Genomic DNA, 14323 nt, shown 5'->3' with positions numbered 1-14323 from the left:
AGAGAGTCTCCTCTCATTTCCTCTGGCAAGAACTTCACAATAAAGCACATGATTTAAGCCATAAGGGAGGCTTCTAGGTGAGCCCCAGAAAAGATGTGCTGTATTTCACTCAATTGCCTTGGAAAACTCTGTTGATGTGTACTGGGATCCTAACCCCATGAGGCTTATTCTCTTCAAAAAAACAAAAACAAAAAAAAACAAAAACCTGGTGTAAGTCAATGATGTATCACTGGGTGACTCTTTTGTAAAGGCAAAAAACAAAACAAATCAAGATAAAAAAAAACCTCTAAATTTGACAGATGTTACCATTTATAACACAAGAAAAATGCCCCTTTAGTCCTAGTAAGATGGCAGGGTTTTAATTAGAAGAGCAATATTTACTTCTGAAACACTTAAATCTAATATTGATCTCAAGTAATGCTAACAATGTGATTGTTCTTGAAAGGAATCAATAAGACACAAAAAGAAAATGACACAGATTCTTAAAACATTAGATAAGCCTTTTTCTAGACATTAATCATGCATAAACTCTCTCATAAAACCTTCCCTTTTCTACTCATTCACATTCTCAAATCTAATTATAGCTCATTGTCATTTTAAAGATCAAGTCCCAACTGTCTCACTGTGTGCTTTCTTTCTAATTAAGTATTCAAGACCAGAGGGACACAGGTTGGGGCTACATCAACTCAATTTTTACAAGCTGACATGCACCACAAAAACAGTTTTTGATAACTATTCCCTGACAGCTTTGATGTGAAGGAAAACAAAACAAAACAAAACAAAACACTGAGCTGTGTGCACTCCCACCTTATGCTCCAGGGTCAGCGAACGTGGTTAGTAGGCTCTGAGCTCTGACAGCAGAGTTTTTGCTACCTTGCTAGCAATAATCTAAATCAGTACAGCATAACCCCACAGGCCGGCATGTGGTGGGTGATGAAAATCAGACCTGTAGACACGTCAATGGAAAAGAATGCAGAACACTCATGTTATATGGAGACCCAAATATAATCTCAAACTCCTGGCCCTGAATAGTTTGAACTCTTGCCCACAAAGCAAGCAAGTGGCAAATCATGGACTCAGACGATTACTGCTTTTCTTCGACTCGTCTACCTCTGCTAGGAGACTGCAACAGAGTGACTAACTGGACGGTTAATCAGCTCGACAAGATCACCATAATTACTTGGCGTTATTTGCTGATGCCATGTCAGTTTAATACAGCACCAGGTATGCATCGTAGGAAAGGAAACCTGACCAACTTTTCTTGCCCTTAGAGACCAACGAAACTTGAATGATTGAGAAGGATGTTAAAGACACTTGTGAAAACACTTTAGAAATAATTCCTCAGGCAGCTTGTCTAAACTCTGAGTGGCTAGTACAGCTCTCAAAATCTCACCAGAGGCAAAAAGTACTTCACCCTCATAATTATTGGCCTTTGATAAAAGTTATTTCTGAAAAGAAATATAGCGAGAATACTCAACTGATTTTTAAAGCCAATTACTATTGAGAACTTGTAAGATCTCTTTTTTGGAGCATATGTACTTCATAAATGAATATCAAAATCTGAAAAAAAGAAGTCTTCAATGTCGATAATACTCACACTAATATATGCAAATAAGAATGTCACGATTGCTAATATTGAACATGTTCCAATGACTACTTTACTTTAAACAGGAATCCTATAAATTCCTAAAATGCGTTAAGTGGAAATAATAATTTCACAATGAGGAAAAAGGATCCTCCGTGGGTTCCTCATACTTTCTTGGAAATGAGCAAAATGAAAACTTCATTTATGTATGCCAACTTTTCTGTGTCCACATGCTCACAAGGGATCCTGTTCTGTCAGGCACATGCCCTGCCCACGAAGAGAGCCCTTGTATCTCGGGGTTTGGCCAGCAGCTTCCGGGAGAATGAAATATGCAAATGGAAATTACACTTGCAATTTTGCTTTGTGAAAGTTTGGAGTGAGAGGTCTCTGGTGAGCAGAAAGAAAAGGTTAGCAATTTTTAATATCCAAAATGATCAGTCATTCCCTATTCACATCTCTGGTGAACGACATAATGCCAAAGCTGTCACAAATGCGAGGCAGAGAATAAATCCTAACAGCTTTAATTCAGTGGGGGAAAAAAAATCCCTGGAAGGTTGTTTTTTTCCCCCTCTCCTCCCTCTAGAGCACTTAAGTTTTGTACAATGCGCATTTTATAATTCTTAATTTATATTCAGCAGCAGTGTTCTCTCTGGCTGTTAGACTTACCTGGGGTCTCCATCTGACACCAAAGGATTTTGTTTTTGCTATTTTGTAGGTTAAAATGGGTGGCTCTCCCTTCATTCAGAGGAAACACAATGTCTTGAAAAAGAGGTGGTCAGCCTCCCAAGGTGAAAATTATTACTGCTGAGTTGTGGCCATGCCCAGGCTAGGGGGGCGCAGAAGCTGGGCTCCACCTTGCACACACATCTGCCCGCTCTACCTTGCACACACATCTACCCGCTCTATCTGTGCAGCCCTCGAATGGCCAAACTAGAGATGCACAAGTTTTCCCAACTTCCCAAATCACTAAATTTCTGAATATCTGGCATACTTTGTCAATTCTGGAGAGTACAGAAATCACTGTTAACTTATTCGTTTATTTAATTATTTAACAAATGTTCCCTAACAGACTGCTAAGTCTCCAGCATAGCGTTGGACGTGGAAATGCAAACTGGAATTAAGGTTTGATTCCTGTCCTCAAGAACTTTCCCTTCTAGTTTGGAAAAGAGACCATTAAATGCACAAAGTGTTTCCATAGATACTTACACATGGAGCCCTGAATGGTATCTTCTAAATATTAAATGTTTATAATAGCAACAAAGTGAAAATACTTGGCAAGCTCATCCAAAAAATATGTGTTCTGGATTTATGGCACTGACGTAAAGTAAAAAATTAAAAACCAATCATAATACTTTCGGAAAAAAATTGTGTAATGTGAAATTTATGTTCCGAAAATTTTCATGGACCCGAGCTTTTGCTTCTGATCGGTGGAGGGGTAGCTCAATTGTGACAACGCTAATTCAAGGGATCCAGCTTGTAGCAATCACTGGAAAACTCAGTGCTAAGTACTGGTTATACAGAAGATTGCTGCTGTGTCAAGGATCAGCACTGAGTCTGATAACCTGTCAGAATGGCTAAAATCAATAACACAAGAAACACCAGGTGTTGGTGAGGATGTGGAGAAAGGGGGACCCTCGTGCACTGTTGGTGGGAAAGCAAACCGGTGCAGCCACTCTGGAAAACAGTATGGAGGTTCCTCAAAAAAGTTAAAAATAGAACTACCCTATGATGCAGCAATCACACTACTGGGTATTGACTCAAAAAAATACAAAAACACTAATTCAGAAGGATACATGCACCTCTTTATAGCAGCATTATTTACAGTACCCAAATTATGGAAGTGTCCCAAAATCCATCAATAGGTGAACGGATAAAGAACATGTGGTATATATACACGATGGGATATTACTCAGCCATAAGAAAGAATGAAATCTTGCCATTTGCAACAACAAGGATGGAGCTGGAGAGTGTAATGCTAAGCAAAATAAGTCAGTCAGAGAAAGACAAATGTCATATGATTTCACTCATCTGTGGGATTTAAGAAACAAAAGAAACAAGCAAAGGAAAGAGAGAGAGAGAGAGAAACCAAGAAACAGCCTCTTAAGGATAGAGAAAACACTGATGGTCACCAGAGGGGAGGTGGGGGCGGATGGGTGAAATAGCTGATGGGGATTGAGGGGTGCACTTGTGATGAGCACTGAGTAATGTATAGAATTGCTGAATCACTATATCATATACCTGAAACTAATATAACACTGTATGTTAACTATACTGGAACTAAAATTTAAAAAACTTAATAAAAAAACTGAGTTTGACAAAATACATATTCACTAACTGAAATAAGTATGCTCAGTGTTTCAGCTGAATGACTAGCATCTACCTTTCATCTACGGAAAATCCAGCACTAAATGTTAAATGTGAAAAACTACTACTGGGGATGCAAACCTAAGAACTTCTTAACATCAATATGGAATTTGAACCTGGTAAATTTCCATAAAAGAGCTTCGGGGTGTAAAAACAGAGCTTCTCTCTAGATATTTTAGATAAGTAATAGCATTTCTTTATGGGACAGATAACAGTTCAAGACAACTTTTCTCACATTGGTGGGGTGATCCGAAAATCAAACCAGGAACCATGGTGGCAGGTATCAGAAGGAAAGTGAGGGTTTTGCCGTCCACACTAACACTTTGGGGTACGTTGCACGTAGGTGATCAGCACACCTACATTTAGTCTGTCATCATTAATGCCATTAGTCTTAACACTACCTTCAATCCTGTGCTAATAAAATTTCTTAGAAATATGAATATTTTGGGGCATCTGGATGGCTCAGTTAGTTGCACATCTAACTCTTGATTTAGGCTCATGTCATGATATCAGGGTTAGAGTTGTGGGATTGGATAGAGCTCTGTTTTGGCTTCCCCAGCTCAGTGGGGGAGTCTCCTTCTTTCCCTCTGTCCCTGCCCCCACTCACACTCTCTCTATCTCTCTCTAGCAAATAAATAGATAAATCTTTTAAAAAGAAAGAAATATGAGTATTTTAAGATGCTGTGCTTGTTTATACTCATTTAGTACAGTGTGTTAAAATTTCTATGTGTAGTTCTGTTTTTCCTAGAAGATTCTCAGGTCTGGAGAGCAAAAACTGGTTAGCACAATAATCAGTATAGACTTGGTGTTCAAAACACATGCCTTGAATAGAATTGAATGTGTACTCTTAATTTCAGTTTACTTAAAAAAGCAGATAAAGCACCCATGTCATATTCACTATCTCTACTGGGGTGTTCAAATCTATGAAATTTTGCCTATTGCATTTCCTAAAATGCAATAAATCAGTTTCAAAGACATTTTAACACACTCGAGAAAAGGAGCTTCGAGTGAAAGGTCATTGCTTTCATGTTAACATTATTATTTTTCAAGACCTTATAGTCACAAAAGACTTTATACAGCCTGTCACAGTTGAAGGTGAAAAATGTTATGACTGCCATTCACCTTTTATTAAATAAACAGCATTACACAAATACTATTTATATTAGCAATGTGAAACAGAACTCCTAAATCGCTTATAAAATTCAGGTCTTTTTCTATTTTCTTGTTTTTCTAAAATGGCTTATTTAATATTTCTTTTATTTTTGTAGAATATATTTCAGTTGCTGACTAATGGTGGGAGCTCACTCAAAAGTAAACAAAATTAAGTCTTCATCATTTGACTGTTAAGAGAATAATTAATATTTATAAAGCACTCAAATTATTTATAGAAAGCATTTTATATAGGTACTATTATTTCTATGTGCTACTTTTCATACATTAATGTAATAACATTAAGGAAAATTTACCTCCCTTTTGCTATAATAATGTTTTCATTGAAAACCCTCTATTTTGGAAGGTAACGTGGGATATCTCAAAAGAGGTAAAATTCTGGATAACAAAGACTGCATTAAGTATGTTCTAAATGCGGTATTAATATTTTAGCTTACCAAAATTAACGCATTCAATGTAAATATTATGTCATCCATTGACCTAGAGTTTGCTAACAAAATAGTCACATATGAATAAAATGAAAAATGCATAAGGATAAAACATAACCCAACTCAACTAAGCTTACACTGTCCTAAATAAAGAACCCAAATGATACTGACTCTAAATGAACAGAACTCTTTCCACATCTATTTATTATTTGTGTGAGATAAATTGGCGAATAGCAAACTCTGAATCCCAGCAACATAGAAAGCATCTGCTTAACTGTCTGTGTTCAGTAATAATTACGTGATGTGTGCGTCTCCTTGCGGGCACACATGAAATGCCTGGGAGAGGACAGAGTGGACTCGGTCCAAATGTGCTGCCCAGGAAGTGTCCTGTGTGAGTGTGCAAGGTTCTCTTCCCTAAGCTTCCAAGTATCCATCAACATCCTTTACTTACAGGGGTGTCTGCGTCTTCGGCATAAACGGTTGTGATGGGTGTGCCCTTCACAGCATCTGGAGCCACCATCCCCTTGTAGATCCGCTTACTAAATACGGGCGGGTAATCATTCATATCCTGGAAAACACAATTAAGAGTTTAGAGCTTCTGGTGACAGCAGGTTGGGGACACAGTTACGAGACTGGCTCTATCTCTTCCTGTCACACAACCCATTTGCCACCGTCAGCCTTCCATCCTCTCAATCCCATTATTCTCCCTGCGAAGTGGAGCCCCGGAGGAAGCTGGCAGAGCTCCCATACAATATTCATGTGAGCATAGCAACTGGAGGCCGTGCCCCTCGAGCACAGGGTCCGAAATTATGCTTTTTGGAGACGGAAGGGATGCTCGAAACTTTCCCAGAAGATACTTCCAGTGATATGAGGTGGTTTAGAACTTTGAAAACAGGGATGGGTAATTTGTATAAAAAGTACCATTCATGAGACAGGTGTCAAAGATGGTGGCTTCTTTGTTTGCTGTGTTGTTCCTTTTCAAAAAAAGCTCTTTAATGTTTCTTTCGCAACTGAAAATTCTTGATATACTTAGCAGAATGGGAAGATTAGCACTTTTCAAATGCAAAGTACGAAACAGCCTTTGATGCCATCTTACGTTTTTACAAACATAAAATGATTAAAGAATGCTTTCCCTATAGCACATTACAATGAATGAGGCATAGAATTAGATGTTCCCATAGACAGAAAACAATGGTGATTTACTGCAGGAGGTTTTCAAGTTAATTTAGAGGCATCTTTTTTATTTTTACAACTCAGTGATATAAGTGCATTGTTATTCACATAGTATCACTCACTTAACAAATATTCATCAAGTTCCTCCCACTTCTGTGACTCAGTGCTAGGCACTGGGGCTACTACGGTCACTCAGGAAAACGATGGCCCTGACTTCATGTCACTTACCTGCCATCTGACAGGTAAAGATACTGATTCTGCAGATAGTACTGACTTTGCCTAAATTAATCTAGTTATTTGGCACAGCCAAATTAATAAATCTAGTCCCTCGAGAGCAAGACCATTTTCCCCCAACCATTTTGTGTTTTATAGAGGACTGCATGTCATTTTTTCCTCAAAAATAATGCTTATTAACATGGCTGATTTATATTTCTTAAATTTACTTATTTTAAAGTCATTACTACACCCTGCATTGTTTTGGGTACTTTGGGTCAGACATATTTGAGCCTAAAGCTGAATCTGTTAATTATCTTACCCTTCAGGTCATCTTTTTCTCACTTGCTATTAAAAACAAAAGAAGAAAATTATTCTACATAGGCTTTAATATTTGCTCTGATACAACAATTTCCCTGTACAATGTAAATTGGAAACCCACTAATTAACTGATTATAAATGCCTCTTTTTGCAAAGAGTTCAGGATAATTATCTGTTAGAATCAAACAGCACTTGCTTTTATGGTCACAATAGAGCTGGCTTCTGAGTTGTAAATATGAGAAAACCTGCAGACTTTAATAAAAAATAAGAGATCTTTAACTGTAAGCAAAACTTAAAACTAAAAAAATACCATTTCCTGTGTTTTGACATATCGTCTTCATAACCTTCCATGAATAAAAAATTTAAAAAAAAGCTTCCTTTATAAATTATGACCTTTAGAATCTTAACAGGCACAAGAACCCGAAAGCCCCGTTCTCGATAATGATGGTGGCAGAGGGTATTGATCTTGAGGCTCCCGGCAGGGAGTAAATGTATTAAACATTTGCATGCACGCTTTCTCCTGTTCTTGTCAAGAGCGCTGATTAATTTAATGAGTGAATTTTGTAACTAAAGGGGTGGAAATCTTTTTGCACCCCTAAGTGGTAACTTCAGAAGGTCAGAAAAGAAGGAGCCCAACACTGTAATTTTTCTGTACACAAGTTCCCAAGGTCATTTAAACTCAATACGTTCCTACACATCTCAAAGGACACTTACAGCCTTAATGGTACGAGATACTTTTGGATAATTTGATTCTTCAGGGGGAAAAAAAAAGCATGTGATTTTCTAGTTGTCACATAGTTGCTAACAGTCTGAGTACAGCACCACCCCCCCTTATTTCCTGACAAAGTATTCACTAGGTTCACCTTCTAACTGCATGCATAGTGGATGTTTTTATAATCTGGCCTCACAAACTGATTAGACACAAATATAAGTAAAAACTGAAGGCTCACAGGACTATTTCTTCTACTCCTTTCCTTTGCTTTCCACTGGCAGGACCAAGAATAAATCCGTGCAGCTACTGTGGCAGCCTTCTCTTTGTAGTACATTGTACACATTTTGGGGTTGCAATCTTTTATTGTAGCTAAGACGTTCTTGCACAATGCATGATTTCAGAGGAGAAAATGTATTGAAATGCGACGCCAACAAGCATAATCAATAGCTCATTATATTTACGCTCCAGGGGTGTCTGAAGAAAAATGGACATATCTGCTTGTGTGCAAATGCTCTGTTACAAGGCAAAAAAGCTGCACCCTCCAAAACAGACGCTTTTCTGTTGCCCGTTTTTCACTAGAGGGCAGTATTGGCAAAAAGAAGCATATCCTGTCTTATTAACAATTTTATCATGAAGACCTGTAATAGTTTGCTTTCTGGGGTTATAATTTTTGTTGGTCTGAAAAAAATTACTGTTCATGTTTCTAAAGAGTGTTCTGGATGTTAGCATAGTTCTCATCTAGGACAACACTATGCTTTTCTCAGAAAAAACAATGTATTAGTCAATTTATCATTTGTTTCCATATCTCAAGCAAATAAAACTGTACCTGAAGGGACAGTGAGCTAGGAAGAAGAAAATATGAGTTCCATTTATTTATTTTCTAAATTAAAGCCTAACTTAATCACAGAAACCATTTCTACTTCGGCAGACGGAGGCAGGGATCTAAGGAACCTTTGTAAACTAGCATCCCAGGGAGATGGGAACTTGTGGGGAGACTGCAAATTAATGGCAGGTTTCCGCAAAAAGTAGAGAAAGAGATGATAAGAACTTTGATTTTCTGGAATCAGGGGTAAGAATTGTTCTTGATAAGAGACATTTTCCAGACAGAAGAGAACTAGATGTTTATGCTCCTATCATCTTTTTAAAAAGGTTGAAAATACAGTGAATGCCAGCGCTCATCCTCCGCGCTCCCGCGTGCTCGGCCAGGGACATGGAGGGGGCGCCGGCGGCTGGGGGGGTGCTCCCGCTGCTTGGCGCCCTCCACCTACAACTGTTTGTTGCCCGTCCTCCAAAATGCTTTGAGGCTTGAGAAGCTGATGCCCGTCTATCTTGGCACAATATGCAGTTGACTTCTCGGTCCGTTCCCTTCCAAACGCCTTCCACGCGCTGTCCCAGCTGCTGTTTGCCCTGCTGGCTGCCTTCTGCTGTTCCTTCCCTCCTGCGAGTTCTACTTCTCTTTTTGTCTTGTGTGACTCTGCTCCCTTCTCTCTCTTCTCCCTCTGTGCAGAGGATCAAAACAGGCCCTATCTCCAGCCAAACAAATCTTTTTTTCTGTTTTACATGGGGTTCTCCCAAACACAAATCATAAACTTCCTCAACTTTTTTTTTTTCTTCTTTTGCATCAAAACCTGCACTGGAAGCTTCTTTCTTAGAGGCGTGAGTTTGGTTTTGCTTTGGTTTAGTTTGATTTCGAGAATGTAGTTATTCTGGGATCTTGAGGGGCTGCATATGCGTCACGCAGCGACGATCAAAGCTCTGCTTTGTTATACTAGCAAAATGTACACAGTGGCGCTCAGTCTCGCACATACTGACTGAGGACCCCCCGGCCCAGGCATCAGGCAGTGCATGAGATGGTGGAGGTCTTGTTACTACCAAGAAGGGCACAGTTTCTGCTGGTACCAAGCTGACAGCTAGGAGTAGAAAGCAAAAATTAAATACATAATGCTGAGTGTGATGAATTTTATGAAAGAAGTACAAGATGTGATGAGAGCACGTAGTAAGGAGTCGAACTAAATTTCACACAGGACGCGTCTCTGTTACTTTAGCGACGGCCCCATCCCTCACGTTGTCTGGCAGGTGGCACCTTCCTTCAGTGCAGTTGATGGCTGCAGGAGGAGCACCGCGCTGGGCAGCGTTGACCAACCCACAGCTGTAATACGTAATTCCATTCCCTTCTGGTTTCCCAGTTTGGGAATGGTAACGTGGGGAGAAGGGAGCTGATGCGCTCTTGGGTTGTTTTCCAAGCCAGGAGGCTATGGGCCATTTAAAGAATATGTGCTTATCCTGAGCTAGAATCTTTGAGCGGATTCCTTCTTACTTTTTCCATCGTGCACCAGGATTCTGTGTGTGACTGCTTTGTGTTTACTGTGCATCAGGCATCATGCCAGGTCTCTTAAATTGATCATCTCATTGCAGTATGTTAGCTATTTTATTTCTATTTTAATTATAAAGAAATCGAAACTTAGAGAGGTCAGCTTGGTCGTGGTAATCCAGCTAATAAAGGGCACTCCTACGGCCTTGGCACGTCACACCCTACAGGAGACATTCTGATATGCGGACATGAGGAGAAAGGGAACTGGCCGAGTTGTCAGAAGATTAAATATCAGATATTATATAAGATGATTTGAGTAGGATGCTCATTAAACAAATACACACATAACTTCTTAAAGATCTCTGTTCAAAAATACTTTACAGTTTAAAAATTCTTCCGAGTAGCTATTATACTTTTATCTTGGCAAACTGGTAAGCTTCTAAATGTTGCATAATGCTAATCTATTTCTCTGAAGATAATTTTCATCATTATTTATAAAGCTTGGTTTTTGTGTGTTTGTTTGTTTTTGGTTAAGAAAAGAGACTTATATCAGTTGAATTTGTACATTTAAAACAACAATTGACTCAATATTTAACCCTACAGTTATTTTCACTAAAACTTAAGAAAGTGTTCCCCAAATTTCATTCTTTGGAAAACTAATCCTACCAGAAGTTTTGTAAACAAAAAGAATCCCATAATTCCACTATGGAAAATGTGGGAAATCACTTTTTATTTTCTTGAGATTCACAATGTACAGGAGCATGTTAAGGACTTTCATATGAAGGTGCGCAGTGGAGACATCTGTTTACTTCTGTGTGTCACACCATTTCTCAAGTCCATTTGTCTATGAAATTCTTTGTCTATGAGACACCCCTTATCATCTCGAGGAGCTTGTGCTCTGTGATCCTGAGGGGCCCTGAAAATACTGCAATATTGAAGGCACACACTGTGACTGTTTGGAATATTGACTTTGGTGAATTAAAGATTTCAGAGCATACATCGAGAATTCTGCTGCATCGAGAGTGCCCCCCATCTGTGGCAGCCCTGTCATCAGGGAGCACTGGGACAGGTGCCAAGGATGGTGGTATTTGCCATCGACAGGGCTTATGAGCATCTCCTGCCCCCACTGGGAGGCAGTTCAGTTTTGGAGACTTCTGGCAAATGGGAGAATGAGACAGTCGCTGAGGAGTAAAAGAATGTAATTGCGTACACAAAGTAAGGCACTTTCCTGGGACTCCCAGAAACCAGTCGGTGATATTTGAGGAGCCATGACAGAGACCCACAGAAATGTGAATTATTACTACTAACTCTGGGGAGATACCTTTTTATTTGTTTCCTCTAGTTTGGTTGTTTAGAGGAAACATGTTACATCTTAGTTGTAAAACTCTAGAATAGCAGAAAACGCAGATACTTTAAGAAACGATCTGACTCTACCCCATGGCATGCTCTTCCTGATATATTCACAGTCTTTAAATTTGCCAGTGAATAAATTAGAAAGAACACAGCAATAAGAATATGATGATGCAGAATAGAATAAAGGGGAATATCTGAAGGCCATAGTCCAAAGTATTGTCTCCAGTTTACCCAATCCTCAGAGAAAAGTCAGCAAGTCATAAAAAATAATGATCACTTGATTAGCCCATACTCCCCCTGGCTGGCTCATTGAAATCCTCTTTTATTCCATTTTCTTCCTCCAGAGAAAGGGAAGGAGGATGCTATAAATCTTGACCTGTCCAGACTTTCCTCTGACCAAAGGAAATCCAGGACTCTGTCAATAACGGTCACCATGGAACATGAGTGGTGTGTTACCCCTGTCAGGTGTCCATGGTATGACAAGTGCTGCCTTGGTACCAGGCGTTGAGCTTCTATCTAGAAAAGCTATCCTCATTCCTATATTCTATGGAGATAGGGACATTTGTCTTCCTGCTGGGAAGAAAAAACCTCTGAAAGATGGAAACTAGCGCCATCTTCAAGCCTCACTAAATTTCTCAACTGCCTCGGTCCTCGGTCCTCGTGGATACTATCTTACTTCTGGCCCTTCCATCTCTCCCTGCCTACGCCTGCACCTGCACCGGTAAGACAGGCAAATGCAGCTGGGGAGCTAAGCTCCCTTCTTGCATGGAAGGATCTCCCTCTTCTTCGTGTACTGCAGTCATTCCACCCGAGGTTGCATTAAGCAGAAGGACTTAGGTCCTCTGCTTATCTTAGACAATCCTTCACAAGGCTCCCCAGCATCACAGAGCCATTTACATATTTCGACTTTTCTGACTGGTCTTTCGCTTTTGGCTTACCATAGAAGACAGACCTTTTCTTTCTGTGTATTTTCTACATTGTATCACAACTCTGTTTGTGAGAACAGGTTTTTCTCTGGATTATGTTTTAAACTGTATAGAATTTTATTTTTATTTTTCAGAGATTTACTCATATCCTCTAATTTACTATTATATATTCAGTTATTCAGTATATCAAATAAATGTACAGTGAAGACGGCCTTGTGTATCAGTGTTCTGCAAAAACATTGCAACAAAAATACATATTATGTGATTGATCATCATTGGTTTTGTTCTGGATCACTAAGAAAGCATTCTGCACATATCTGTGATAAAATTCTTTCTTTCTACTGTAGAAATATCTTTCTTTCCAAATATCACTTCGGTTTTCCCATTCTCACTCCAACTAGAAATAAGTTTGATGGACTAGATATTAAGCATTTGATCTATTTTTTTCTTCTTCTTTTCAAAAGAAAATTATGTTTCTTCTCATTTTCAAAGAGAGATCTTCAAGATACTTTCCCTGTGGTGACTGTTTTGGGTAGAAATATCTCTTAGTAAATACTATGCAATTATGTTATCAGCAAAACAGCTTGTCATACTGCAAGTAAACAGAACAATGACGAAAATCTGCATGCTTGGGAAAGACCTACATTTGTGAGGAAATGGGAATTGTGCTTCATTGTTCCCTTCAAAACAAACAAGCGTGATATTTTTATAGGCCCCAATATTATGTAATAGTTTTAAAGCTCTTCTTTGGGATAATCCTACCCCGAGTGACCAGAAGAAAGAAAAGCAAGTGTCAGCCTGCATTTGGGGAAATGTTCTGCAAATTTTATTATGCTTTCATCATCTTGAAAAAAGAAAGTGGCATTGAAAATGTCTCAAATTGGGACACCTGGGTGGCTGGTTTAAGTGGGAAAGTCTTAGTTTCAGCTCAAGTCATGATCTCAAGGTTGTGAGATCAAGCCCTGCAGTGGGCTCCACACTCCGTGCAGAGTCTGCTTGAGATTCCTTACCTCTCCCTTCCCATGTGCTCCTACCCCCATGCACACTGGCGTGCTCTCTCTCAAATAAATAAATAAATAAATATCTTTAAGAAAAAGAAAAATGTCTAGAGTTGAATGCTGGTTGATTAAGTTTTGTCTTAAATTCACAATAAATCAGAAATAATTCAGTATAGGTCAAGAAGACCCAACCAATGAAACTGCTTGACTTCTCTAAATAAGACAAAGCCACTGATACAGGAAAAATTAGATCAACAATTCCGTTCTGAAGAAGGAATGAGTCCGTCAATGAGCAAATCCTTTTCACACACCAAAGTGGTAGCCTCAAGTGACACCCATATGTTAAAATAAAGGGGTGATCAGGGATCATGAAATGCAGTTTAAGAAACTCCAGTCCCACATAGAGAACAAGACTTATTTAGAGCACATCTTGCTTGATTAGATGATATTTTTGGACCCAATCTTACTCCAATGACTTCTATTAAAAAAAAAAAATCCAAACAAATCAGTGTACACTGAACCCAGAGCAACCAACTCAGAGTCTGTGATGGTTTGGAACTTTCCATTATGAGCCACGGCCCTCCTGAGTGACAAGGCTCTCCCTTCTGAGTATCCATCTGTGGGTCTGGGAAGAATATGCAGAAGGTCATTAGCAGCAAGTCTTTTCTTCCCTTATTGTCCAAAACAGCCAATAAATGACCTTTTTTTTTCTATTTTAAATGGGTTTTTTGTTTTGTTTTGTTTTGTTTGTTTGTTTTTGTGTTCAATT

The 14323-nt window shown here is 39.0% G+C and overlaps 1 protein-coding gene across 1 annotated transcript in view; it reads right to left on the bottom strand.

Annotated features, from left to right (window-relative positions):
• PCDH15 (protocadherin related 15) overlaps positions 1 to 14323 on the bottom strand; it is a 1685023-nt gene that overhangs the window by 204213 nt on the left and 1466487 nt on the right. Inside the window, exon 23 of the mRNA XM_034662367.1 lies at positions 5999 to 6115. Coding sequence (XP_034518258.1) covers positions 5999 to 6115 — 117 coding nt within the window. The remainder of the gene's footprint in view (positions 1 to 5998; positions 6116 to 14323) is intronic.

The sequence above is a fragment of the Ailuropoda melanoleuca genome, chromosome 6 (genome assembly GCF_002007445.2).
Source record: "Ailuropoda melanoleuca isolate Jingjing chromosome 6, ASM200744v2, whole genome shotgun sequence".
In the NCBI taxonomy this organism is placed as follows: Eukaryota; Metazoa; Chordata; class Mammalia; order Carnivora; family Ursidae; genus Ailuropoda; species Ailuropoda melanoleuca.
The sequence above is the reverse complement of the archived record's forward strand: the minus strand, read 5'-3'. Positions and strand labels throughout refer to the sequence as shown.